The 24,131-nt window shown below is 48.6% G+C and overlaps 3 protein-coding genes across 3 annotated transcripts; 2 read left to right on the top strand and 1 right to left on the bottom strand.

Annotated features, from left to right (window-relative positions):
* Window positions 1-838: 838 nt before the first annotated feature.
* LOC100383154 (uncharacterized) lies at window positions 839-5,832 on the top strand. The gene is made up of 10 exons (NM_001175819.2): window positions 839-1,688; window positions 1,796-1,873; window positions 2,120-2,212; window positions 2,398-2,493; window positions 2,969-3,022; window positions 3,103-3,306; window positions 3,537-3,668; window positions 3,773-3,838; window positions 4,806-5,108; window positions 5,195-5,832. The coding sequence occupies exons 1-10, from the start codon at window positions 1,083-1,085 to the stop codon at window positions 5,672-5,674; spliced, it is 2,112 nt and encodes a 703-aa protein (NP_001169290.2). The 5' UTR covers window positions 839-1,082; the 3' UTR covers window positions 5,675-5,832.
* A 397-nt stretch (window positions 5,833-6,229) lies between these two features.
* On the top strand, window positions 6,230-10,055 carry LOC103626492 (uncharacterized). The gene is made up of 7 exons (XM_008646909.3): window positions 6,230-6,797; window positions 6,905-7,226; window positions 7,501-8,080; window positions 8,157-8,511; window positions 8,638-8,732; window positions 8,936-9,130; window positions 9,223-10,055. The coding sequence occupies exons 2-7, from the start codon at window positions 7,009-7,011 to the stop codon at window positions 9,853-9,855; spliced, it is 2,076 nt and encodes a 691-aa protein (XP_008645131.1). The 5' UTR covers window positions 6,230-6,797; window positions 6,905-7,008; the 3' UTR covers window positions 9,856-10,055.
* LOC100273359 (uncharacterized) lies at window positions 10,026-12,044 on the bottom strand. Its single transcript, NM_001147798.1, has 5 exons — window positions 11,893-12,044; window positions 11,108-11,227; window positions 10,711-10,846; window positions 10,499-10,613; window positions 10,026-10,413 (listed from the first exon to the last, which is right to left on the bottom strand). The coding sequence occupies exons 1-5, from the start codon at window positions 12,009-12,011 to the stop codon at window positions 10,367-10,369; spliced, it is 537 nt and encodes a 178-aa protein (NP_001141270.1). The 5' UTR covers window positions 12,012-12,044; the 3' UTR covers window positions 10,026-10,366.
* Between the last annotated feature and the right edge of the window lie 12,087 nt (window positions 12,045-24,131).

Raw genomic sequence — 24,131 nt, 5'->3', positions numbered from 1 at the left:
ACCAAACATACCATCAGTTCAGTAGTCCATACGCTCTAATTATATTTTTCACATATCTTCACGCTCTATGGGTGTAGTAGTGGTATCGAGTATGGCATTTACTTCACATGCATGATTCTCTTCATTCTATCTGTATACATATACTATTATAACTATCGAGGGTATGTTTGGTTGGACGTATAAGGAGAAATGAAAGGATACGACTATATTTTCTATAGTGTTTGGATGAGAGTCACGTAAGGAAAAGGTGAACACCGGAGCAACTTTTTGGTGGCAATGTGGCCCCAAAAAATCGAGAGAACGGTGTAGCCCCCACCTCATCTACTTTTACCTCAAACCAAACACACCATAAATGTCAATATTACAAGTTATTTGGGCATGCTGAACATTCATTGCATCCCCTTTTCTCCCCTTGTTGCCAAAATTTGTCCCGATAATGGGGATGTTTCTTTTAGCTTATGATCAGATTGTGCTCGTCACAATTGTTGAAAAAGATGAAAAGAATATGATTCTGACAGCTAAACACTTTACTTATCAGTCTGTTTCTATAAGAATATAGAATCCTCGAGTCGTTGCCAGGAGAGGAATTCACGGTTTTCTAGTTCCTAAATTCTATAAAACACTTCATATTTTCCGCACACAAGTCCTCACGATATTTAGATTCTTATGCAGCTAGTTATACACGAATTCAAATTCTATATTTAAAAGGAGTACCAAACAGGTCCAATGTGTGTAATAAAAAGAAAAAAAAAGATTCCAGTAGCAGCAGTAAAGCCCATTCGTATGTGGCCCTGCTCCGGACCGAAAGATAAAGCCCATTTGAAATCCAGCTCGGCCTGCTGTCAGTTCAGGAGCAGGACGAGTCGGGGTCGGCGCGGCGGCAGGCCGCAGGCCGGCAGCAGGCTCTCGCTTCGCTCTCTCGTTGTCTGTCGAGAGGAAGAAGACGAGGCGAGGGACGGCAGCAGTAGCAGCTCCAGCATCTTCTAGCTTCTTCATTCATGGGATTCGGTCTCTACTAGGATTAGGGGTGCTTCATTTCATCCGATCCCCAACGACTTGACCTGATTCTGATCTCGACGACGATGCGGAAGCGGGATCTGGGCATCCTGCTGCTCGCCGCCTTCGCCATCTTCTTCTCCCTCCACCACGAAGGCGACTTCTCCTTCCGGGAGTCCTGGTACCACCTCACCGACGAGGACTTCCCCATCAAGTACGAGGCCGACCGCCTGCCCCCGCCGCTCGTCGCCGATCTCAACGGCGACGGCAAGCCCGAGGTCCTCCTCCCCACCCACGACGCCAAGATCCAGGTTCTCCAGCCGCCCCACGCCCGCCACCTCAACGATGACTCCGCCTTCCAGGAGGCCCGTGTCATGGCCGACATCTCTCTCCTCCCCGACAACGTCCGCCTCGCCTCGGGGAGGCGCCCCATCGCCATGGCCGTCGGCAACGTCGACCGCTCCTACAGACCTGGCGAGGTCAGGAAGCAGGTGCTCGTCGTCGTCACCTCCGGATGGTCAGTCATGTGCTTCGACCATAACCTCAAGAAGCTGTGGGAGCACAACCTCCAGGACGATTTCCCTCATGCCGCCCACCACCGCGAGGTCGCAATCTCCATAACCAATTATACTCTCAAGCATGGAGATGCAGGCCTCGTCATCGTTGGAGGAAGGATGGAGATGCAGCATCATGTATGTTGATGCTATTACCCTGTCTGCACTACTGTCATGCCTATCTGTTTGCCTACATTACATATATGTTGGCAACTTGCCCTTGTAATGATTCATTCGCTTATCAGTCAGCAGATCTCTTCGATGAATTTATGATACCAGAACACAACATGGATGATCGCCGTCGAAGCGCCAGTGAGAAACAGGTTATTATATTCTGTGCTTTTAGCTTTTCATCTTGTTAGTGTATTCTACACTCCTTGAATAGTAATGCATGGAAAACAGCTATTTACATCCCTGAACTTTGATTTGTGGCTTCTGTCGGGTTTCAACTCTAGCCTATCTCAACTTGCTTGAGACAAAAGGCTTTGTTGTTGTAGTGTATTCTACCCTACAAGCTCCTTGCATGATTAACTGACTAACACCTAACCCTGTGTTGGAGCTGCATGCAGGGCTCTGAGGCTGGCAATGCAGACCTGCGCCATTTTGCCCTTTATGCCTTCGCTGGACGTAGTGGCGACCGTAGATGGAGCCGGAAGAATGAGGTGCACTGGATCCAACTTCTCTTTTTATTTCATATATTTTTTTTGCCTCCACTGTAGTAAATGATGATCACCGTTATTTCGAGCCCCCAAGCATGGAAAACTCAAATTTCCATGGCATTACTTTAAGATTACTGTCTACAGAAGCCTTATACATTCTTTCTATGTTTTCTCTTGTGGCGCTGCAGAACATCCAGTCACAGCCATCAGATGCTTCTGTGATGTTACCACAGCATAATTACAAACTCGACGTTCATGCCCTCAATAGTCATCAACCTGGTCAGGTGAACAATGTGTTCTCCAATCTTAATAGCGAATAACTACGAGCAGTGCTTATCTTTGAGCAAGTCTTGTGTCAATGCTTCCTCTGCTCTTTGTTGCTTGGTTTATGTATTTGACTATTTTAAGGGTCGTCTTCTGACAGATTTTTGTATCTACCTGAATTCTTCATTATGATCAACAGGAAGCCTGGGATATATGTTGCCATCATTTTATTCTTGCTTGGAAAACATGAATTTCTTGCTTATCTGCACACTCCTTAATGGTAGCATGTTATAAACTAAAAATGTGTTATGTTTAGACTTGAAAGGTAGTGTTTCCTAATGAAGTTTGCTACCTATTTTTGGTTTGATTTGAGAATATACATGGCAAATGTGTTGTTCTTAGCTTATCTTTTGACCCAGGCAGATGCTAAGCATTTAGTTCACACAGTGGCATTTTAGCCAATTGGAAACTAACATGTCACTTGTTAATTTTCAGTTCGAATGTCGTGAATTCAGAGAATCAATCCTTGGCATCATGCCTCATCATTGGGTAAGAATAGTACTTGTTTTCTTGTACCTAGCTTTCATGCTCTGGAACTGTTGAGCTCAGGTATGGGTATTCCTTTTCAGGATAGGAGAGAGGATACTACCCTACAACTTGCACATTTTAGGAAGCATAAAAGGAAACAAGTTAAGAGAACGCCTGGAAAGGCTGTTATTAATAGCGTGAACAAGCCCATTGAACACAATCCACCTGGGAAGGATGCTTCCAATAGAATAGCTAGAGCTCTTGGGAAGGCTGCAGATATGGCTAACTCAAATAAAGCCAGGAAGGTAATGACACATAAGCATGGCTATTACATTTCAGAATTTTCCTTGTCTTATAGCAAAGATTGCAATCATCTCCCTGAAGCATCATGGATAGCCTTGCATCCTTGTGCACACATACCTGTCTGTTTGTTGCACTTCTGTTGTTACTTTGTCCAAATAGATTAAGTGCTCACACAAAATAAAGTAACACCTCATGCTTTGTACTGAGGTGAAGGTTGTTTCTTTTACTGCAGGCACAGAGGATGCAGTATGTTCCGACAATCACTAATCATACTCAAGTTTGGTGGGTTCCTAATGTTGTTGTTGTACATGAAAAGGAAGGGATAGAGGTTGTCCATCTAGCTTCTGGACGTACAATATGCAAGGTCTACATGATATGTCCCTTTAATTTTATCTTACTTTTAATTCAATACAACCGTACAGTATATCACCTCTGACTCTCTTTTTTTGAAATTATTCTCATTTCCAGCTTCATTTAAATGAAGGAGGCCTTCATGCAGATATTAATGGAGATGGAGTTCTGGATCATGTCCAGGTGCGTTAGGAGTGTATTTACACTGGAATTTTTCCTTTATGTACTGACTATTTCTTTGGTAGCTCTGGGCAGTTGAAATATGGATGTAAATGTAACTCATATTTTCTGTCCATAAGTTTGTTTGAGAATAATTTGGGAGCTCTGGATCCATCGAGTACTGCTCCCATAAGACTCTGTGGTCTCCTGTAGAGTAGATGTTTATGCAAACACTAGGTATGTGCCTGTGCGTTGCCACGAGGTGGGAGAGCGTGGAGAGCGGCGCCTAGGCTACAAATATATTTTTTTGTTTATTTTTAAACACTAAGGTACGTGTGGTCTAGTGGTTAGTCCCAAATTTCTGGAACAGAGGTGTGTGAGTTCGAGTGCTCGTTCTGCACTGTTTTTTTGCGGGCGCTGGGCATGGGGAGGGTGAAGCCGTGGTAGCACCAGGTGCCCACATTAGGTTCTTAATAGACTAGTATAGATTAAGCAAATGAGTTGGAGTGCTTTAGGGATTCAAATTAAATCCTTCTTGAAGGAGAAGTACTCTCTATCTATCCTTATAGTTTGATTTGTTTTTATATCGGTTTATCCCAGTATGTCATAAAACGAGTTCAAATGAATTGTATTTCTTGGATGTGTTTTTATCTTGTATATCTCATGTGTAATGTGCAAAAACTGTGCACACAATAATATAATGGTGCAGGAATCTCCTTGGCTAAAAATTAAAGTATCAGACATTTTGTTTACTGTAAATTTGATGTCTAGGACTTTATTTTAGGGATGACAGAATTAACATGTGCCATTAGGAAGACAGATCCAACTTAGAGCTGTTATAATATCTTTTACCTATTTGGTTCTTGTTACTTTTAAGGTGATTGACGTGCATTGGGCTGAGCACTTGCTAGCTGCAACTGCAACAATGTTTTTTTTATTGTTGGTGCATCCACTTGTAGAAGTGATGGCTGATAGTGATGTTTTGCTGTAGGTTGTTGGTGGAAATGGTATTAAAGAGCAGACTGTCGTGAGTGGATCAATGGAAGTGCTGAAACCCTGTTGGGCAGTCGCTACATCCGGTGTGCCAGTGCGGGAGCAACTTTTTAACGTCTCTATCTGCCATTACAACCATTTTAATCTGTTCCATCATGGTGACTTCTCGAGAAGTTTTGGGAGGACATTTGATACAGCTGGTTTAGAGGTCGCGACTCCTATCCTGGTCCAGACAGACGATGGGCATAAACACAGGAGAGGAAGCCATGGTGATATCATCTTTTTGACAAGCCGGGGAGAGGTGAGTACTCCTTTGTACAAGTTGATGGAACATGGAGCCCTACATATATCTGCAAACATATAATGATTATGTGTTTGTGATTGTAGGTGACATCGTACTCTCCTGGGCTGCTCGGCCATGATGCGGTGTGGAGATGGCAAGTATCATCAGGGGCGACATGGTCCAACCTTCCATCTCCATCGGGAATGATGGAGAACATAGTGGTGCCTACCTTGAAGGCCTTCTCCCTACGTGCCTATGACCCGAAAGAGGTGATCATCGCCGGTGGTGACCAGGAAGCGGTGGTGCTCTCTCCTTCTGGTGGCATACTGGCCATGATCGAGCTCCCAGCGCCCCCCACTCACGCTCACCTCCTGGAGGATTTCTCCGGGGACGGTCTCACCGACATGATTGTGGTAACTTCCGGTGGAATATATGGATTCGTGCAGACAAGGCAGCCTGGGGCTCTTTTCTTCAGCACGCTGGTGGGGTGCCTGATAGTTGTGATCGGCGTGGTATTCGTGTCTCTGCACCTCAGTTCGTCCAATGCCGCCAAACCCAGGGCTTCCTCGTCTGAATACAGATGATGTTTTGATATGCAAGGTCAAGAGACTTTTGGTACTCCTATGTTCTAGTAGTCTATATATTTAACCAAATGAGAATTCGTGTTATTGTATGATAAGAATTGTTCCTACTAGTATATCTCATGATATACTGATAGTGCAATCTCGTTTTTTGTTGTCTACCTTGGTGTTCCTAGCCCCCACAACCATTTGTACGTTGGTTTTTTTTTTAAGTTTGTTTGGTCAGCAGGTCAGGCAACAATCCAGTCCATCTAATTTGAGTACATGATGGTCAAGATTGTTTCCTGGTCGACAAGTTGCCTGCCCGGCTATAAACAAAATATGATGTCCTAGCATGCAAAGCTCGTCTTGTCTACAGTAGAATGTGTAAAATAGAAGATGCAGACAAGTTTGAAATAGAAAATGAGATATAAAATAGAAGACGTAGACAAGTTTGAAATATAGAATGAGATAGGAGATCTGTTGAAGATAGTTTGAAGTTGAAGATAGTTTGAAGATAGTCTTATTGTGTTGTCACAATTCTACCAAAGAGAGGGAAAGAAAAAAAAATGACACCACACGTCAGGCTCAGCTCACAGAGGCCACCGCCGCCGTGTTCCTCTGTCCCGCGGGCCCCCACCCCACCCGCGTCTTCAACTTCCTGCCTGCCGCTCTTCTCCTTGTTTGTTCCCTTCCGTCTAATTTGGCTGCGGGTGCAGGTGGAGGCCGAGGCCGAGGCCAACGCCGCCTGCGCCTGGCCTGCCGTGAGGTGGAGGCGGAGGCGGAGGCCGAAGCCAACGCCGCCCGCGCCTGGCCTGCCGTTCCGCGTCATCTTCTTCCTTCGCGTAACGACGCCGGCCAGGCCAATAAATAAACAATTTCCAATTCCGTTCCTGGAGGACGTCTGCACGGGGACCTTCCCAGCGGGCGACGGCCGGCTGCATCCATGGCGGTGGCCTTCCTGCTGCTGGGATTGGGTTTCCTCCTTGGCCTCCTCTCCCTGGCGATCGCGGAGGGGCTGACGCTCCTTTGGGCCATCCGAAGCCTCACGCGCCGCACATCGGCCTCACGCAGCACGCCGCCGCCATCACTCCCCATCCACCCGACGCCGGCGCGGTCTGTGTCTCGCCACAGCCTCAACCGACAGGTTTCATATTGTTGCTTCTGTTCAGTTCAATCCAATCCATCCGTTAAGGTTAAGGTTAAGCCAAATAAATAGATAAATAAATAAAAATCGCCCACTGTTATTTGCAGGACACCTCATTTCATCCATCCACTGCTGCAGTATTCCACACGTTCACGACCTGTACCTTGACACCTTTCCCATTCTATCTACGAGTAAACAGGGCTTCTTATGGATGCTGGAGCAACCCAAGGATAGCAGCATCAATGGCGCTAGCCCAGGGATCAGAGACAGGAAGCTCCTCGTCGAGGTTTTCCCTGTAAAAATGTCTGCTACGCTTCAAGGACATTCCCTCACCTTGTCTGGACCCGATGATGCCTCGCAGCTAACCATTGACCTGCTCGGTTGCACAGTTGCTGCTGTTTCTGCATCCAATCTGCCCTCACGTAAATGGTTAGTGCAAATCGTAGCTGGCCTCTTCAACATTCATCTCTCTCTACTTATTGTTGTTGTTTTCTTGCCATCAGCTACAAAGCGTGACTTACTCGGTGTATGCATTATTATGCTTTTAGCAGCTATCTGGATCCTTGACTTACTACATAATACAATACCCAGATTTGATACACTCCTACTATATAAGAAATCAGAGTCAAATAACTGTAGCAGGCTCCTAAAGTTGATTATACAGTTTGGCTAAAACTACCGTCAGTACCTGTTTTTTTTTCAGGGCCAAGAGGTATCCGATAAAACTGGAAAGCAAGGAATCTGGTATTTGCAGGGGGAGCAAGGTATGCTATGTTTATGCAGACACCTCTTGGGAGAAGGAATCATGGTGTAAAGCACTCCGTCTTGCTTCTACTACGGACAAGGACAAACTCAAATCCCATGAAATGCTGACCCAAGAGTTCCGCAGTTACATGTCCTCTCTGAAAGCTGGATACCCTTCCTTTCTGGGACCCTCGACACTCTCCAGTCAGGAACATGTGCTTGTGGACAACACTGTGAAGAATGATGGACCTTCAAAACTCCGAGGTTTTCTCAAACGATTGGTGGGAAAGAAGGCATCTGCCAAGGCTTCTCAGGAGAGCAAAACAGGTCCGGCGCCATCTAAACAAGATACAAGCCAACCCAGTACTCCTAGCTCCACTATGAGTTTCAACAGCCAGCTACCAGCTTCCCCCAGTGCAAAGGTGGATGAAAAGCTTGCCGATGACGGTACACTTTGTTGGAACCTCCTAATCTCCCGGTTGTTTTTTGATGCTAAAATGAATGATGAGATGAACAAAGCCATCAGAGCACGTATTCAGGTCAGATGATGCTGACATTTTCAAGTGCATTTTTCCTTTGCCCGTGTCTTATATTTGTTTGGTTCCTGTTGGTCAGCGAACATTGTCGAACACCAGAACTCCAGCCTACATTGGTGAGATCACGCTTACTGACCTCAACCTTGGCAAGCTCCCACCATCTCTGCACAGAATGAGAGTCCTCCCACTGGATTTGGACGAATCGTGGGCTTTCGAAGTTGACTTCGAGTGTTCTAGTGGAATACTGCTGCATATCGAAACAAGACTTGAGGTTCAGGCGCCAGAGCTGGAAAAGGACATTATGAAGACTGATATTAGAGGCAATCCTAATGGGGACGCGAGTTCAGATTTCCTTGATAGTATTGAGCAATATGGTAACCAATTCGGGCCTTCAGAAGTTTCGGATTTTGCAGCAGAGGTCAACGATGAAGCAGGTTTGTGTCGCTTCTTTCACATGTTTTCTTAATCCACTTATTTGTTGTTAGAATCATCATTTCTGCAATGTCCATAAATGATCCAGTAAATAGTATGTGATTCATGACCTTTTGTGGTTATGGCAGATACCTTAAGGAAATCAAAGAGCGCTGGGTGGGCATCAACATATATGTCAAGGTGGAGAAGTATCTTGAATTCAATAGCGGACCAGGTTTCACAGGTTAGTTCTCTCTCTCTCTCTTCATATATATACCTTACTTATACACATTACCAGATGGGCAATTGGTTGTGTGCTAAGGAGTGATCATTTTTCCATATTTCTATATTTATGTGTAGTGTTTTGCTTCAGTTTGGAATGTTGGCATGTAGTTCTGACCTGGACTGTGCTTTCTCACTTTCTTTGTAAAAAAAACAAAAACAAAGGTGCCGCTATCATTGGCGATTAAAATTTCTTCAGTTCGTGGAACGATGCGGATACATCTAAAGCCTCCTCCGGGTGATCGAGTTTGGTATGGGTTTACGTCCATGCCGGAGATAGAGTGGGAGTTGGAATCATCGGTTGGGGATAGGAAGATAAGCAGCAGTTACATCGCCTCGCTTATCGGCAACAGGATCAAGGTGTTTTTACTTGCCTTCCATGGGTCATGACTAAGTTGTTGCTTTTGCTGGTTGAATACGGGTTGTTGGACTGATGTCCTACATTCATACAGGCTTCGGTTCGTCAGATCTTGGTGATGCCCAACTGTGAAAGCTTTCCTATTTCCTGGATGATAGCAGATACGGATGACTGGGTGCCCCGCAGAATTGCACCTTTTATATGGCTGAACCGTGAGCCCGCTGATAGGCGTGCTGCAGACACAACTAGAGAGATGATGCCAGGGGAAGCTTCCACATCCAAGGCCATTGCAAAGAACAAGTCGAGTCCGCTGCCGTCTACAAAAAGAATCACCAACGGTTCCTGGAACAAGACAAAGATACGTGTTGATGGGCAAGAGCAAGAGCAGGCAGAAGCATCAACGAGCTCGCAGTCTTGGCTGGTTTCAGCAAATGGTGATGCAACAAGGGAACAGCTGAGGATGCCACTGCTGAGCAGCAGCGGAGACGAGAGAGCAGGCCCTGTGGAGGAGCAGCAAGCATCACCTTCTGCTGCTGAGGAGGAGGGAGATGCGAAGAAGAGGAAGAGGCGTGCACGGGTGATGGATCTAGGAAGGAGGATGGGCGACAAGCTGGAAGAGAAGGGCAAGCGTTTCGTCGGGAAGATGCGGGAGAACGCGAGGAACAACCGCTTGCTATTGCCGGACTTGGAGCAGGCCACCACCCCTCCTGCTCCTGCTCCTAGTTAGGCATTTTAAGGATGTTACTCGACAAAATGAAAATTAATCAGTTGCAGCGCCTAGCAACAGCTCCTAATTAGGAGCACTTGTATTATGTAAAAGAAAGAAAGAAAAAGCTTATGAGATATGATTGTACCACACAGATGGATGTATGCATCTCTCATCTCACCCACTGAATTAACACAACAAAAGAAGTCATTATTCGTCCATTGCCTGAGAATACCGAGTCCAACACAGCATGAAGGTGTGCTTTGTTTGTATTTAGTACGGTAGTTTGACCAGGTCCGTCTAACAGAACAGGACTGCTACATCTCATTTTTTGAAGTTGCTACTAGTTTGCTACATCCTTGAGCTGACAATACAAGATGGTAGGTAGATACACGTCCCAAACTCAATTCAGTACATCCCAAGATGGTAGATACACAGAGCATCCCAAAGTACATTACATTATCTAAATAAGATAATGACGTCTGCTCGAGGGACCAACCAGCATGAGTCACTGGTCACTTATACAGGTCGGTCAATCTTGAGATTCCTCCAAGGCTTCCTTCTCCCTCTGCTGTTCCACTGCAACCCGGAGTAGATACGTTGAAACCCTAAACGAACTAAAACAGATGAAGCATCTGCAGATTAAACATATACGAACACTCACATGCAATCTCAGCCAACGCTTTCTGCGTGCGCCTTTCCAGTTTATCAATTCTCTTCTGCACATCACGTTTCAGATCCCAATTTGGATTCTTTGGTGCTATGTTTCCAAAAAGGTTCTGCATGCACAGCATAACGTTGAAGGATTAACTGACAGTTTTGTCTCGCCAAAAGTACAAGCAAGAGTTCTTGAAATTGGGAACACCACAATTGTACCTCCACTTCCTTTGGCTCTGCAGTTTCGGCACTAATTGGGTCTTCAAACTTGGGAAGAGACACTGGAGCCAGCTTGCCTCCTCGAAGTTGTTCATCATGGGGAAGGTAGTTTCTGAACTTCATGGCTGGAAGCTCACTGCATCAAAATTAACACACAGTTGTCACTTCTTCTATAAAATTATTAACTCGCTCACACAGCATTAAGAAACAACCCAGACTTAAAAACCACTAATGCCAAGCTAGAGACTCTTATTTTTCACGTACATAGAATTTCACAAAATGAACAAAAACATGAACTATTATCATATATGGAGTCTGCAAACAGGTGCGAATTATGAGTAGGATAAGAAGTGCATCGTCATATACTGAGTAAAGATTGTCAGCTTCATTGCCTTACCCATCATCTTCAACCTCTTCGGCCTCCTCAGTGGGGCTACCATCCTCTTTAGCAGCCTCACCAGGTGCATCCTGATGACCTGGTAATTCTGGCTCTTCTGCCATCTCATGGTTGCCATTTCTGATACAATCAATAAAAATAAGACACATTGACACAGGCTATAGACATCATTTGGACTTTATATATCCGCACTTTATCGAAATTGTAACTACTAGAGTTTTGAAACAACAGTGCTTTGTAAGTCAAACAACCCAGAGTGAAATGACTAGTAGGTTTGCTGACCATTGCATTTACTCAATATAAACACTGTGAAAGAAAGTCTTCAGTTCTAGCGACATTAAACATATATGTATAAGCAAAGGAACTATTCTAGAACACTGAACTTCTGCCTTAATCATGCATCAGAATTTGGATAGCATGACGTCACATTATTGAGTTTTTTTTTTTGATACGAGGATACCCCCATTTCTATTATTTGGCATAACAGAAATACAAAAAAGCTCATAGTTTCCAACATCAGGCACACAGGCACTGAGTAGCCACTAGCACCGCACCACACCCGCTATCCGGGATGCCTGATTCAGACATCATAAGCAGATAGCAAAAAAATGGGCCCCCAGGTGGGTCACATTATTGAGTTAATGCCTTCGTTCAGAAATCACAGTCGTCAGTTTATTGTCACCTTATGAGTTAGTGATGAAAAGCCTTGATCCATGACGAAAAACGAGAGCATGCCTTGATTCTTATAAGGAGGGAAGTTCCCGTGGTGGGGGTGGTGATCTTACTGGTGTTCTCCGTCGGTGGAAGGGGTTGGGGCGCCGTCGGGGGTGGAGAGGAGGTCCTTGGCGGCACGGAGGGCGCGGAGACGCTCGCGGCGTGCAGCGGCGTCCTCCTCGGCGCCCATATCTTCCCCTTCCTAGCGTGCGGGAAGGCAGTGGCTATGCTAGGGTTTCGAGGGAGGATTTAGTCTCTCTCTCTTTCTCGAGCGTTTGAAGAGGAGCAAAGGATGAGAGAAGGAAGACGAAGGCTCTCGGTTGATGGGCCTTTGGGCTTATTGGTCCGGGAACGGGCTCTATTTCTTCCCTTTTGCCGATGCCGCTGTAGAGGAAAGCACTGTTGTTTTCCAGTCTGGGTTCTGACTTGAGTTACAAAGCACTGTAAAGTGCGGATATATATTAGGACAAATTTAGAGTTAAGTGAATCAGCCTATTAGGAGCTTTGTAAAGTGCGAGCCCAGACTTGAAAATAAGGGCGTGTTTGAGAGGGCTCCAAAATGCTCGGGCTCCCGCTCTTCCAACTGCACTGGCTCTGGCAACAGAGTCACTTTCTTGAGGCTCTTGGGAGGGAGTCATTCCCTGTGAGAGCGCATTTTACGGAATCAACGGAGCCGGAGCCTTGGAAAAACACAAAGTAGCAACAAAGTACATTAATCTTATTAAAGATATGTACACTAATGTTGTGACAAGTGTCCGAACAAGTGATGGAGACACCGATGACTTTCCAATTAACATAGGACTACATCAAGGGTCGGCTTTGAGCCCTTATCTTTTCGCTTTGGTGATAGATGAGGTCACAAGGGACATACAAGGAGTTTTACCGTGGTGTATGCTTTTTGCCGATGATGTGGTACTTATTGAGGAGAGTAGGAGTGGTGTTTCTCAAAAGTTGGAATTGTGGAGGCAGACGCTGGAAGCAAAAGGTTTTAGGCTTAGTAGGTCTAAAACAGAGTATATGAAGTGTGATTTCAGTGCCATGGGGTATGAGGATGGCGATGTTAGTCTTGATGGGCAAGTGGTACCCAAGAAAGACACTTTTCGTTACTTAGGATCAATGCTTCAAAAGGAGGGAGACATCGATGAGGATGTCAGTCATAGAATTAAAGCCGGATGGTTGAAGTGGCGACAAGCTGCGGGTGTCTTATGCGACCACCGGGTGCCACACAAACTAAAAGGCAAATTCTACAGGACAGCAATCCGGCCGGCTATGTTGTATGGAGCAGAATGTTGGCCCACTAAAAGACGACATGTCCAACAACTAAGTGTGGCAGAGATGCGTATGTTGCGCTGGATATGTGGCCACACAAGGAGAGATCGAGTCCGGAATGATGATATACGAGAGAGAGTAGGAGTGGCGCCAATTGAGGAGAAGCTTATGCAACATCGCTTGAGATGGTTTGGACATATCCAACGAAGACCTGAAGAGGCACCAGTGCATATCGGAATAATTAGGCGTCCCGAAAATGTGAAGAGAGGTAGAGGTCGACCAACTTTGACGTGGACAGAGGCTGTGAAGAGAGACCTGAAGGAGTGGAATATTGACAAAGAGCTCGCCGCAGATAGGAAGGGGTGGAAGTGTGCAATTCACGTGCCAGAACCCTGATTGATAGTTTCGCTTTTCCTCCTTAATCGTTTGACCTTTTCTTGTGTCCATTTTAGATCTTGCTGGTCCTTGTGGGTTTTATCTCTTTTATGTGTTTCCCCGTTTCGTTGTTTTCGGTTCTCCTTTGCCTTTGTTTCCCTTTTCTGTTCTTTGGGGGTTGAGCTCTGAGGTTTTCATACGGGGTTTCATCTCTAGCCTACCCCAACGTGCTTGGGACAAAAAGGCTTTGTTGTTGTTGTTGTTGTTGTTGTTGTAACGGAGCCGGAGCCGCTGGCGCGTTTCTGGCTTGCGCACATGGGATGTCGGAGGTTGGTCGGCCGGGAGCCGGAGCTCCCCGGAGCCGTCCAAAGAGGCACTAAGTCCTTTTTTAGACTGGAAAATAAGCACTGTAGACGATACTTCTGAGTTCTGACCGGAAAATAAGTCATTTTTGAGACTGCTTTAGCTAAAAAAATTATTAGTAGAGTTAAGTGAATCAGACTATTAGGAGCTCTCGAAAATTGTGAAACTCTAAATATAAACCTTTAAAGATATCTATATAAGCTATTTTATTCCTTATTTAGATTTAAAATGTTTTTAAAACTATTTAAATTTGTAATATAAACATATTATCTCTAGCAGACTACCTATATTACTCTCTATTTTAAACATTATTATGTAAATAATATTGTCTATAGTACAAAACAATGTTATATATGTCTATTTACGGTCTATTGGAGTCAACAAAAGTTATTTTGTTTTTGTGGTGGCTTTGTGGATCAAACCATCCTTTTTGCTGGATAGTTGATGCTAGGTCCGCCACTTATTAAATTAATAGTAGTTATATGGTGATTAAGCTATATGGATCATTCATCGGCCTTATATAATATTTACTCCTTTAAAGCACCATTTTTTTGTGTCACGTGTGAATTGCATAGGTATGTTTCCCTCTCCCGTTTCTCACTTATAGATAGGTCATTACACTATAAAAATGGGTTGTTAGAAACACGACAACAAGCTACATGCACTGCAACACTTCCATATAGTATCACTTCAATAGTTGAAGGAGGACACGAGCGAGATATAAAAAAAGGGTCTCGCTCCTTTTCAAGTAATACCTTCATTGGCCTTTTAACTAAAATAAAATATAGTTTAATATCTGATATGTGAAACATATGTTTATTTTTATATTAAAATTATTTATTTATTATAGATATCAGTATAATTGTAATCTCTACTAACTATTAAGGAGGTATTGTAGACTGCCCCCGCCGCTACCGAACCGTCCGCGCCAGCCCCGCGAAACCCGTCGATACCGCACGCCCGCCGCCACGAATCCCTCCGCTATCGAACCCGGCCGCACGCCCGCCGCCGCGAAATCCAAGGGCACAAGCACACCACGCTGTCGGCCCGGTCGCGCTGCTCCTCCTCCGAGTCCGAGATCTGAAGGCACGGGAGGAAGGAATCAGTCGCGCTGAGATCTGGGACGAGTTAACCGCCGCGCGCACGGGGTGCTGCGGCGCCTCCCTACCGGCCCTGCCGGCGAGAGCGCGGTCCGATGAGGCAGCGGCCGTTCCTGGACCAGCGACGGCCGTCGTACAAGCGCCGGTGGCAGCAGCGGCCGTGGTGGGTGCGCCTCTTGCTCTCCCTCCTCCTCGCCCTCGCATGTGTCCTCCTCCTCGCTGTCCTCCTCGGCTCCCCCGACCCCGACACTTCGTCGTCCACCTCCGCCGCGTCCTCCGGATGGTGGCCGAGTACCGCCAACCCTTGGTGAAGATCGAGGGCGCCAGCCTCAGCATCGCGCAGGTGGCCGTCGTGACCACCGGCGCTGGCGAGGCCCGGGTCGAGCTGGACGAGTCCGCCCGTAGCCGGGTCAAGGCAAGCAGCGACTGGGTCATGAACAGCATGATGAACGGCACCGACAGCTATGGCGTCACCACCGGCTTTGGCACCACGTCGCACAGGAGGACCAAGGAGGGCGGCGCTCTCCAGAGGAAGCTCATCGGGTTCCTCAACGTTGGCGCCTTCGGCACCGGCACGGACGGCCACGTCCTCCCAGCCGAGGCGACGCGCGCGGCCATGCTCGTCCGCATCGACACCCTCCTCCAGGGGTACTCTGGGATCCGCTTCGAGATCCTTGAGGCGATCGTCAAGCTGCTCAACGCCAACGTCACGCCGTGCCTGCCGCTGCGCGGCACGGTCACCGTGTCCGGAGACCTCGTGCCGCTCTCCTACATTGTCGGCCTCATCACTGGGCATGAGAACTTTGTTGCGCTCGCCCCAGACGACAGCAAGGTCAATGCCGCTGAGGCATTCAAGATTGCCAGAATCCAGGGTGGCTTCTTTGAGCTGCAGCCCAAGGAGGGTCTTGCGATGGTGAACGGCACGGTCGTGGGCTCTGGCCTCGCCTCCATTGTGCTCTTCGAGGCTAACATCCTTGCCATCCTCGCCGAGGTCCTGTCCGCCGTGTTCTGCGAGGTCATGAACGGTAAGCCGGAGTACACCGACCACCTGACCCACAAGCTCACCGGGACAGATCGAGGCTGCTGCCATCATGGAGCACATCTTGGAGGGCAGCTCCTTCATGAAGCTTGCCAAGAAGCTCGGTGAGCTCGACCCCTTGATGAAGCCCAAGCAGGACCAAGGTGAGCGCTCTCCTCTGCCCCCCTCCTTCCCCTATCTCAATCTGAAGTTTTCTTTGCCTGGATGCTTGAGGAGCCGAGGCGGGTCAATGTGTAGTGGTTGGTGAATTTCGAGTAGAATGATGATTATTTGGGAGCTGGACAGATTTCAAGACAAAATTGTTGTGCTTCCGAAGTTCTGTTTACCCTTCCTTCTGTCACTGTGCTTTTGGAATTTGCCTTTGGTTACCTCGATGAAACCGTTTCCTTCTTTTATGTGATTATGTTGTTGTTCTTTATTGTGGACATCTCTAATAGCTCTAGGACTGGCACTGTAGGAGCATAAGTGTTCTATTGAGAAATGTGATTGTTTTCATCTTCATCTACGACTGAATGAGGTCTAGAGGAACCGTTTTTTGGACACATTATATTCTTTTCTTCAGATACATCCAATTATCTGAATTTTGAACCGCGATAATCCTTATCCTAGCATATACACCCATTTTCAGTTATACAAACGTCCCCCTTGATGTTGTTGTACACGTGACTTTGGAGTATCTGTTGAACAAAAATGCTAATTGTGTGTTCACCTATGGGCGTTGGTTGTATACAGTTTGGCCACATGAAATGCATATAGAGATGGTGCAATAAGAAGGGCAACATTACATGTGAAATCTGTAACCAGGTGGGTGCCTCTGTTGCTTTGCTACATTATCAAAAGACACATTTCTCTCTATCTCTCTCTGTTTTATACTACGTATCGTACCATTTCTAGATGGTGGCACGCAGTTTGACCTTGCGGATAGATGTGGTAGGTTTATGAGCAATCCATTCCAAAGCAACTAAAGTGGTACGGAAGAAATAAGGAGAAACGGGAAAACTCTGTCGTGTATCTTGTATTTTGCTGCTCTTATTGAAGTTTTCATGTCTGCCTCGTTGTTCTACAAGTATACTCCCCAAATTATGCCATCCCTCCACCTAAGTGTTGCTCAGATGAAACGGGCATGGATCTTAGGTACCTGCCAATGCATTTCTTCATGCTTTGCTCAATTTGCGGGAAACCAGTCGTTTCTAGATGAAAAAAAGATAATGACCACCAATGTGGGTATTCTGAATGGGTGGTCTTTTTTTCTTATTCTTTCCGGCAAACAGGCAAAACTGGGTTGGATGAATCGACCCTCACGACTCCCATTTCCTAGCCATCGCCATCGCAGAGTAGCAGCTGCTGCAGGCTGAGTTCGACGACTGTGTATCCGCAAACTCTAGCGGTGCCACGTGCTGTCGAACCATTGCTTTAACTGTACGTTCAAAGAAGCTCTTCCGCCTCCACTTACTCGAATTCCTGTTTGTGCTGGGCGCGGTGGTAGAACCTAACGTTGTCTCTGCCTGCCTGCTGCAGTTGATGCTCCTTCTGCTTGTGCGACATGTGATCGTCGTCGTGAGGGACGTTAGCATGCTGCAAGATGCAACCGTGCTGTTCAGCGTGAGTTTCAGCACACCTACCTAGCTACCATGTGGCTGGCATAGGCAACATGGGTGCTTGATTTTGTACTATCAATATGGCAAGAATCCTATGCATGGTATTCTACAACTTGGAACTAGCCAACACTGAATAACTTTTCGGTTACAAGATACATAATACCCTTCTATACCTTGTCCATTTATTAGTTTCCTTGTTTTCTAAATGATACACTTCCACTTTAAATATCTGTTAAACTTCACAATCTTCAGAATGTTTGGTGCTATCGGTTCAGCTCTCAACCAGTAATTACCATCGACATTCTAACAGTGACTATGTATTAGTCCCTCTGTTCCAAATTATATATCGTTTTTAGCTTCTCTTCATATCTATTTACTACATATGTTCTAAATTATGAAGACACTTTGGCTTTTCTATACAAAGTTTTTTTCTATACACTAAGATATACACTATGTGTGGATACGTTTAGGATGAAGTGAGCATAAGGATTTGCTACTTATATTTTATAGCTTTGGCTACATTTCGGTGCTTTTCTTGGTATCTATCTACAATGTGTCACATTATATTTATTTTGCCTCTATACTAAAACTAAATTAGTAAACGTAACTGGAATTTACATGTTCTATAAACGTAACTGGAATTTACTTATATTTTTATAAACAGCACAATGGGCTGGTGAAGCGTCCCGATCCTTTGGGACTCAAATGTGATACAATTACTAGTCCCATGAGGCTAGTAACCACATTCCTTACTTCAAATAGTACAGAGTTCGAAGAAATGTTATTACAATACCGGGGTACAAGCTCGAGAGAGCCAGAATACAAAGCACAGTAGAAGATACACTAGCCCAAGCCACAGGCAGAACTGGGTGCAGACACAGCCCCCTCAATCAAGCATAGCAAAAAAGAAGTCTTCGGCTGCTGAAAAACATAAATAAATCTGGATGAATACGCTAGGTATTCCGCAAGCCCATCCCGCTCCCGTAAAGAGAAAGGGACCTATATCATACATGCTTTATATGGTGGAGTTGAAGTCACTCTTCTTTTTCTCAGAGAAAGGCAGTACTTTTAGGGGTTTTCCCAAGGAAATAGAAATAACACAATACTCAACCACCACTGAGCTTCCTGCTCCCGTGGCATCGTTTTCTTTTCCAAACGCACTCACACACACATTTCCCTATTCACAGAGGTTGTAAAACACTAATTGTCATACCACACCAGACTCATCCATTCCTGTGGACACAGACTATTCGAATAGGTTTGAACTCTGCGTAGAGGGGTACACTTTACCCACTAGTCCGGCTCTGCGATCTCATGGCTAATGAGATCCGAATCCGAATCTCTTTCTTCCCTCGCACGTCCTAACCTTAACGGTTATACCAGAAGGAGTCAGGCCACCGCCATGTCCAAACCGGACAAAACATTCCCCCTCCTTATCCTCCCGGTGCTCCCCAGCCTTCATAACCCTGGGGTTGGACCGTACGAGATCAGATTGAGTGACTGCCCACACAGTCTCGAGTGGTTGTACTATTCATGAGTACAGGTAGTGAAAGATGACAAACCGTTCCTTATATGAGGGAACAATCCTTCTGCTCACGCCTAAACCAGCTGAGCCATCTCCTTAGGCCCTCCCCTAAACCAGGGAGTCCCTGATCATCCCACTCACAAGGTGATGAGGGTGAATACCCTTCATCGCACACTTTTTGAAAACCTCGCTTAGAGAACCACACTGCCTTTTTCCCATCCCCCATTTTGTATTCAAAAGATGTTTGTTAATGCGGGCTATCTCTCTGCTCACAATGCAAATATTCCATCCCTTAACCCCAGCTTAGGAGTGGTAGAAAGAATAGGTAAATTATGCATCAAGGGAAGGATGGACTTGCATTCGTCGAAGCTTTCCTGGCACAAAAGATTTATCTCCAGGAGGTCGGGCTCCGGCCCTTCTTCCGGGGCTACGGGTTCCGGATCGACGGTCCCCGCTTCTTCTAGCAAAACAAGCAATAAACAATACATCAAACATTGGTTTACTGAGTGGAGTGTGTCAAGTTCCTAACGTTATCATTTTATGTGACTTAGAAAGTGTTTGGATAATTTTTGGTACATAAAATATCAAGATATATGCACAAAACTAAATGGGAAAAAGAAAAGGAAAAAGGAAAAGGATTTTCGGCTCTGGTGGGCCGGCGAGGAGAATTTCGGCCCAGCCGGGTGCAGGTGCGCGCGCGGGCGCGAGCGCGCCGACCCAGCATGGCCCAAGGGCGGGAGACGGCACGAGCGCGCGAGAAAACGGCGTCGTGGTCATGGGGCCCACGCGCCAGGGAGAGTGGGAGGGGAGACGGCGTTAGTGGCCGATGGGGCAGGGGCGAACCGGCCGACCCACGGGGAAAACCCGGCCGCCGGCAGGTTCAACGGTGATTCGCCGCTGGTGACCCGGTTCCTGGGTATCGGGCAGGTGCCAAAGCACGAGGAGGGGCTGGCGAGCTTAAGGGTGGGCTCAATTTTGCCAGGTGAGACTGGGAGGGAGCTGACCGCGGTGAGGCGGCGGAGCTCCGCGGCGGGAGTCATCGCCGGTGAGGTTTAGGTGGTGATCGGGGGCAGGGGAGCGGTGTTCCGAGTCTGCGGTGATGTGGTGAAGCTGTTGAGCCTAGTGAATTTCTCGCTGAACAACCAGAGAAGGGGGGAAGAGGAGGAGCTTACCAGAGCGGAGGAAGGGCGGCGGAGCTGGTGCGGTGGAGCTCGGGAAGGGGGAGAAGAGTGGCTAAGGCCGGTGCAGGTCATGGAGGAGCTCGGGGCGGCCCTTTTATAGGCACCCGAGGGGAGGGGAGCAACGGTGTTAGGTGGACGCCGGTGAGGTGCACAGCGACAGAGTAAATGGTGCACAACGGCGGCGACGAGACCGCTCGGTGGGGCGGTGCCATGCAAGGACACGACCACAACAAGCGAGGACGAAGCGATGCCGAACTTCCCTGTGTGGCGAGTGCAGGCGGGGGAGGAGGAGAGGATGGTGGTCGGAGGTGACCGCGCTGGAGCCGTGCGCGGCGAGGAAGATAGGGTGGCTGACCGGCGGGGCCGGCTTGTTAGCGGTGCGCAGGCGCGAAAGAGCGAAGGTGAGAGAGAGCTGGCGGGTGGGGTCAGGCGGCAGCGAGAGAGGCGCGCACGCGGAGCGGGCTGGCGGGCGCGAGGGAGCAGGCCGGAGGTGGGCCGAGAGGGGAGGGAGCTCGCGCGCGCGGGGAGAGAGAAAGGCCGCGGGTATGGGCCAGAAATTGGCCCAACCAGGCGAAGGTTTCTCTCTTTTTTTATTTCTTATTTTCATTTTCTATTTGTATTTCTTTTATCTCCTTTCTTCTTGAACAATTAATTAACTAGATAATCTTAGGTGCTAAAAATATAATCTATGTGAGGTGCTTCTAATCAATCAAAGTGCATGCATATGATAAGAAGACCTATGGGGGAGATTAGGGGGAGATAAATAGGGGGGTTAGATTAGGGTTCCAAACCTCGGGTTGAAATTTTGGGATGTTACAAACCTACCCCACTTAAAGGAATCTTGCCCTCAAGATTCAGACGGGGCTCGAGAAAAGGTAAGGGTATTCCCTCCTCAGAGAGTCTTCACTTTCCTAGGTAGCTTCCTCTTCTCCTTCTCTGCTCCATTGAACTTTACAGAGTCTTACTTCTGAGTTGCGGGTCTTTCGGACTGCTGAGTCAAGAATCTTTATTGGCTTTTCCCGGTACTAGAGATCTTTTTGAATCTGGATTGTCTCTGCCTCGATGTGGTTCTCTAATACTTGCAGGCACTTACGGAGCTGGGACACATGAAACACATTGTGGATATCTGACATGGATTCTGGTAATTCAAGGCGGTATGCTGCGGGTCCCACTCTGCCAATGATGGGGTAGGGGCCGACGAATCGTGGTGCTAGCTTTCCTTTCATTTGGAACCTTTTGACACCACGCATCGGGGAGACCTTGAGGTATACGAAGTCTCCTTCCTCAAATATGAGTTCTCTCCGTCTATTGTCTGCATAACTTTTCTGCCGACTCTGAGCTTCAAGTAATCTTTTGCGGATCAGGGCAACTTTCTCTTTGGCCTCTTTAACAAAGGCAGGTCCTTCTAGTGTCTTTTCCCCTACGTTGGACCACATTAGGGGCGTCTGGCACTTTCGTCCATACAATGCTTCGAACGGTGACATCTTGATACTAGCCTGATGGTTGTTGTTGTATGAGAATTCGACATATGGCAAACTGGACTCCCAGTTTCTGTCGAATGTCAACACACATTGTCGGGGACCATAATTAGGGGTACCCTCAAGACGCCTAATTCTCAGCTGGTAACCCCCATCAGCATAAAGCTGCAGAGGCCTGATGGGTGCGATTAAGTCAGGGATCAGTCCATACGAGTGACTCGATCACGCTTCACCCGAGCCTAGCCTCGGACTCGGGCAGCCGACCTCGAGGGACTTCTGTCTCGCCCGAGGCCCCCCTTTTAACGGCGGACACATCTCCGGCTCGCCCGAGGCCTTGGCTTCGCTAAGAAGCAACCCTGACTAAATCGCCGCACCGACTGACCGAGTTGCAGGGGCATTTAACGCAAAGGTGGCCTGACACCTCTATCCTGACGCGCGCCCCCCGGCAGAGCCGAAGTGACCGCCGTCACTCCGCTGCTCCACTGACCGGTCTGACAGAAGGATAGCGCCGCCTGCGCCACTTCGACTACAGTGCCACTCGACAGAGTGAGTCTGACAGGCAGTCAGGCCTCGCCAGGGGCGCCATAGGGAACTCCGCTCCGCCCGACCCCAGGGCTCGGACTCGGGCTAAGACCCGGAAGACGGCGAACTCCGCTCCGCCCGACCCCAGGGCTCGGACTCGGGCTAAGACCCGGAAGACGGCGAACTCCGCTCCGCCCGACCCCAGGGCTCGGACTCGGGCTAAGACCCGGAAGACGGCGAACTCCGCTCCGCCCGACCCCAGGGCTCGGACTCGGGCTAAGACCCGGAAGACGGCGAACTCCGCTCCGCCCGACCCCAGGGCTCGGACTCGGGCTCGGCCCCGGAAGACGACGAACTCCGCCTCGCCCGACCCCAGGGCTCGGACTCCGCCCTGGCCTCTGCCGAATGACTTCCGCCTCGCCCGACCCAGGGGCTCAGGCTCGGCCTCGGCAACGGAAGACAGATTCGACCCCAGCTTCGGAGGAGCCCCCACGTCGCCCGGCCTTGGGCGCGGGCCCGCCACGTCAACAGGGAGCGCCATCATCACTCTACCCCGAGCCGACTCGGGCCGCAGAGAACAAGACCGGTGTCCCATCTGACCAGCTCCGCCAGATAGGCAATGATGGCGCCTCCCAAGCTCTATGACGGCGGCGGCTCTCGGCTCTCTTACGGAAGCAGGTGGACGTCAGCAAGGACTCGACCGCTCCGACAGCTGTCCTTCCGCCAAGCTCCGTTGCTCCTCCGACAGCCACGACATCACACCAGCAGGGTGCCAAGATCTCTCCGGCTGCCACATTGGCATGTACTTAGGGCGCTAGCTCTCCCTCCGCTAGACACGTAGCACTCTGCTACACCCCCCATTGTACACCTGGATCCTCTCCTTACGACTATAAAAGGAAGGACCAGGGCCTTCTTAGAGAAGGTTGGCCGCGCGGGACCGAGGACGGGACAGGCGCTCTCTTGGGGCCGCTCGCTTCCCTCACCCGCGTGGACGCTTGTAACCCCCCTACTGCAAGCGCACCCGACCTGGGCGCGGGACGAACACGAAGGCCGCGGGACTTCCACCTCTCTCACGCCCGTCTCCGGCCACCTCGCCTCTCCCCCCTTCGCGCTCGCCCACGCGCTCGACCCATCTGGGCTGGGGCACGTAGCACACTCACTCGTCGGCTTAGGGACCCCCCGGTCTCGAAACGCCGACAGTTGGCGCGCCAGGTAGGGGCCTGCTGCCTGCTGACGAACAGCTTCCCGTCAAGCTCCAGATGGGCAGTCTCCAGCAACCTCTCCGGCCCGGGACGGTGCTCCGTTTCGGGAGTCTTGAGTTCATGTCCTTCGACGGCAGCTACGACATGATACTCCTTCCACCGCCGCGCGACAACGACAATGGCGGCCGACAACCCGCCCGCCGGCGGCGGAATCGACGACATCTTCCCCGCGTGGTGGAAGAACAACATTCGAGCTCGCTCCGTCCTCTCCCCCGCCAACGGAGGAGGAGGCGGGGCAACCAAGGCCAAGCGGGAGGCCACGCTTCGTCGGCCGTCGAGCGAATCGACGCCCCCGACGCCCCGACGGAAGGCACGCCGGGCGTCGACCTCGCGTTCGAGACGAAGGCAAGCGTCGTCCCCCCGCGACACGCTGATCCCGAGCAAGAAGACGACGCCAGCGCGCTCGTGGAAAGCTTGCAGGACGTCGCCCTCGTACCTAGGACGACGGTGCAACCAGTCCCCGATGTGACTACGTCGCTCCTCGTCGACCAAAAGGTACTGACTAACTCCCATCTTACGTCATTTCGACTCGGCCTCAACCCGCCTAGCAACCTTGCTTTGGCGGGCGTTCTCATTGAGGCGAGTGCAACCCCACTGG

This window comes from Zea mays, chromosome 5 (genome assembly GCF_902167145.1).
Source record: "Zea mays cultivar B73 chromosome 5, Zm-B73-REFERENCE-NAM-5.0, whole genome shotgun sequence".
Classification (NCBI taxonomy): Eukaryota; Viridiplantae; Streptophyta; class Magnoliopsida; order Poales; family Poaceae; genus Zea; species Zea mays.
Note: the sequence above shows the minus strand (reverse complement) of the source record. Positions and strands in the feature narration are given on the sequence as shown.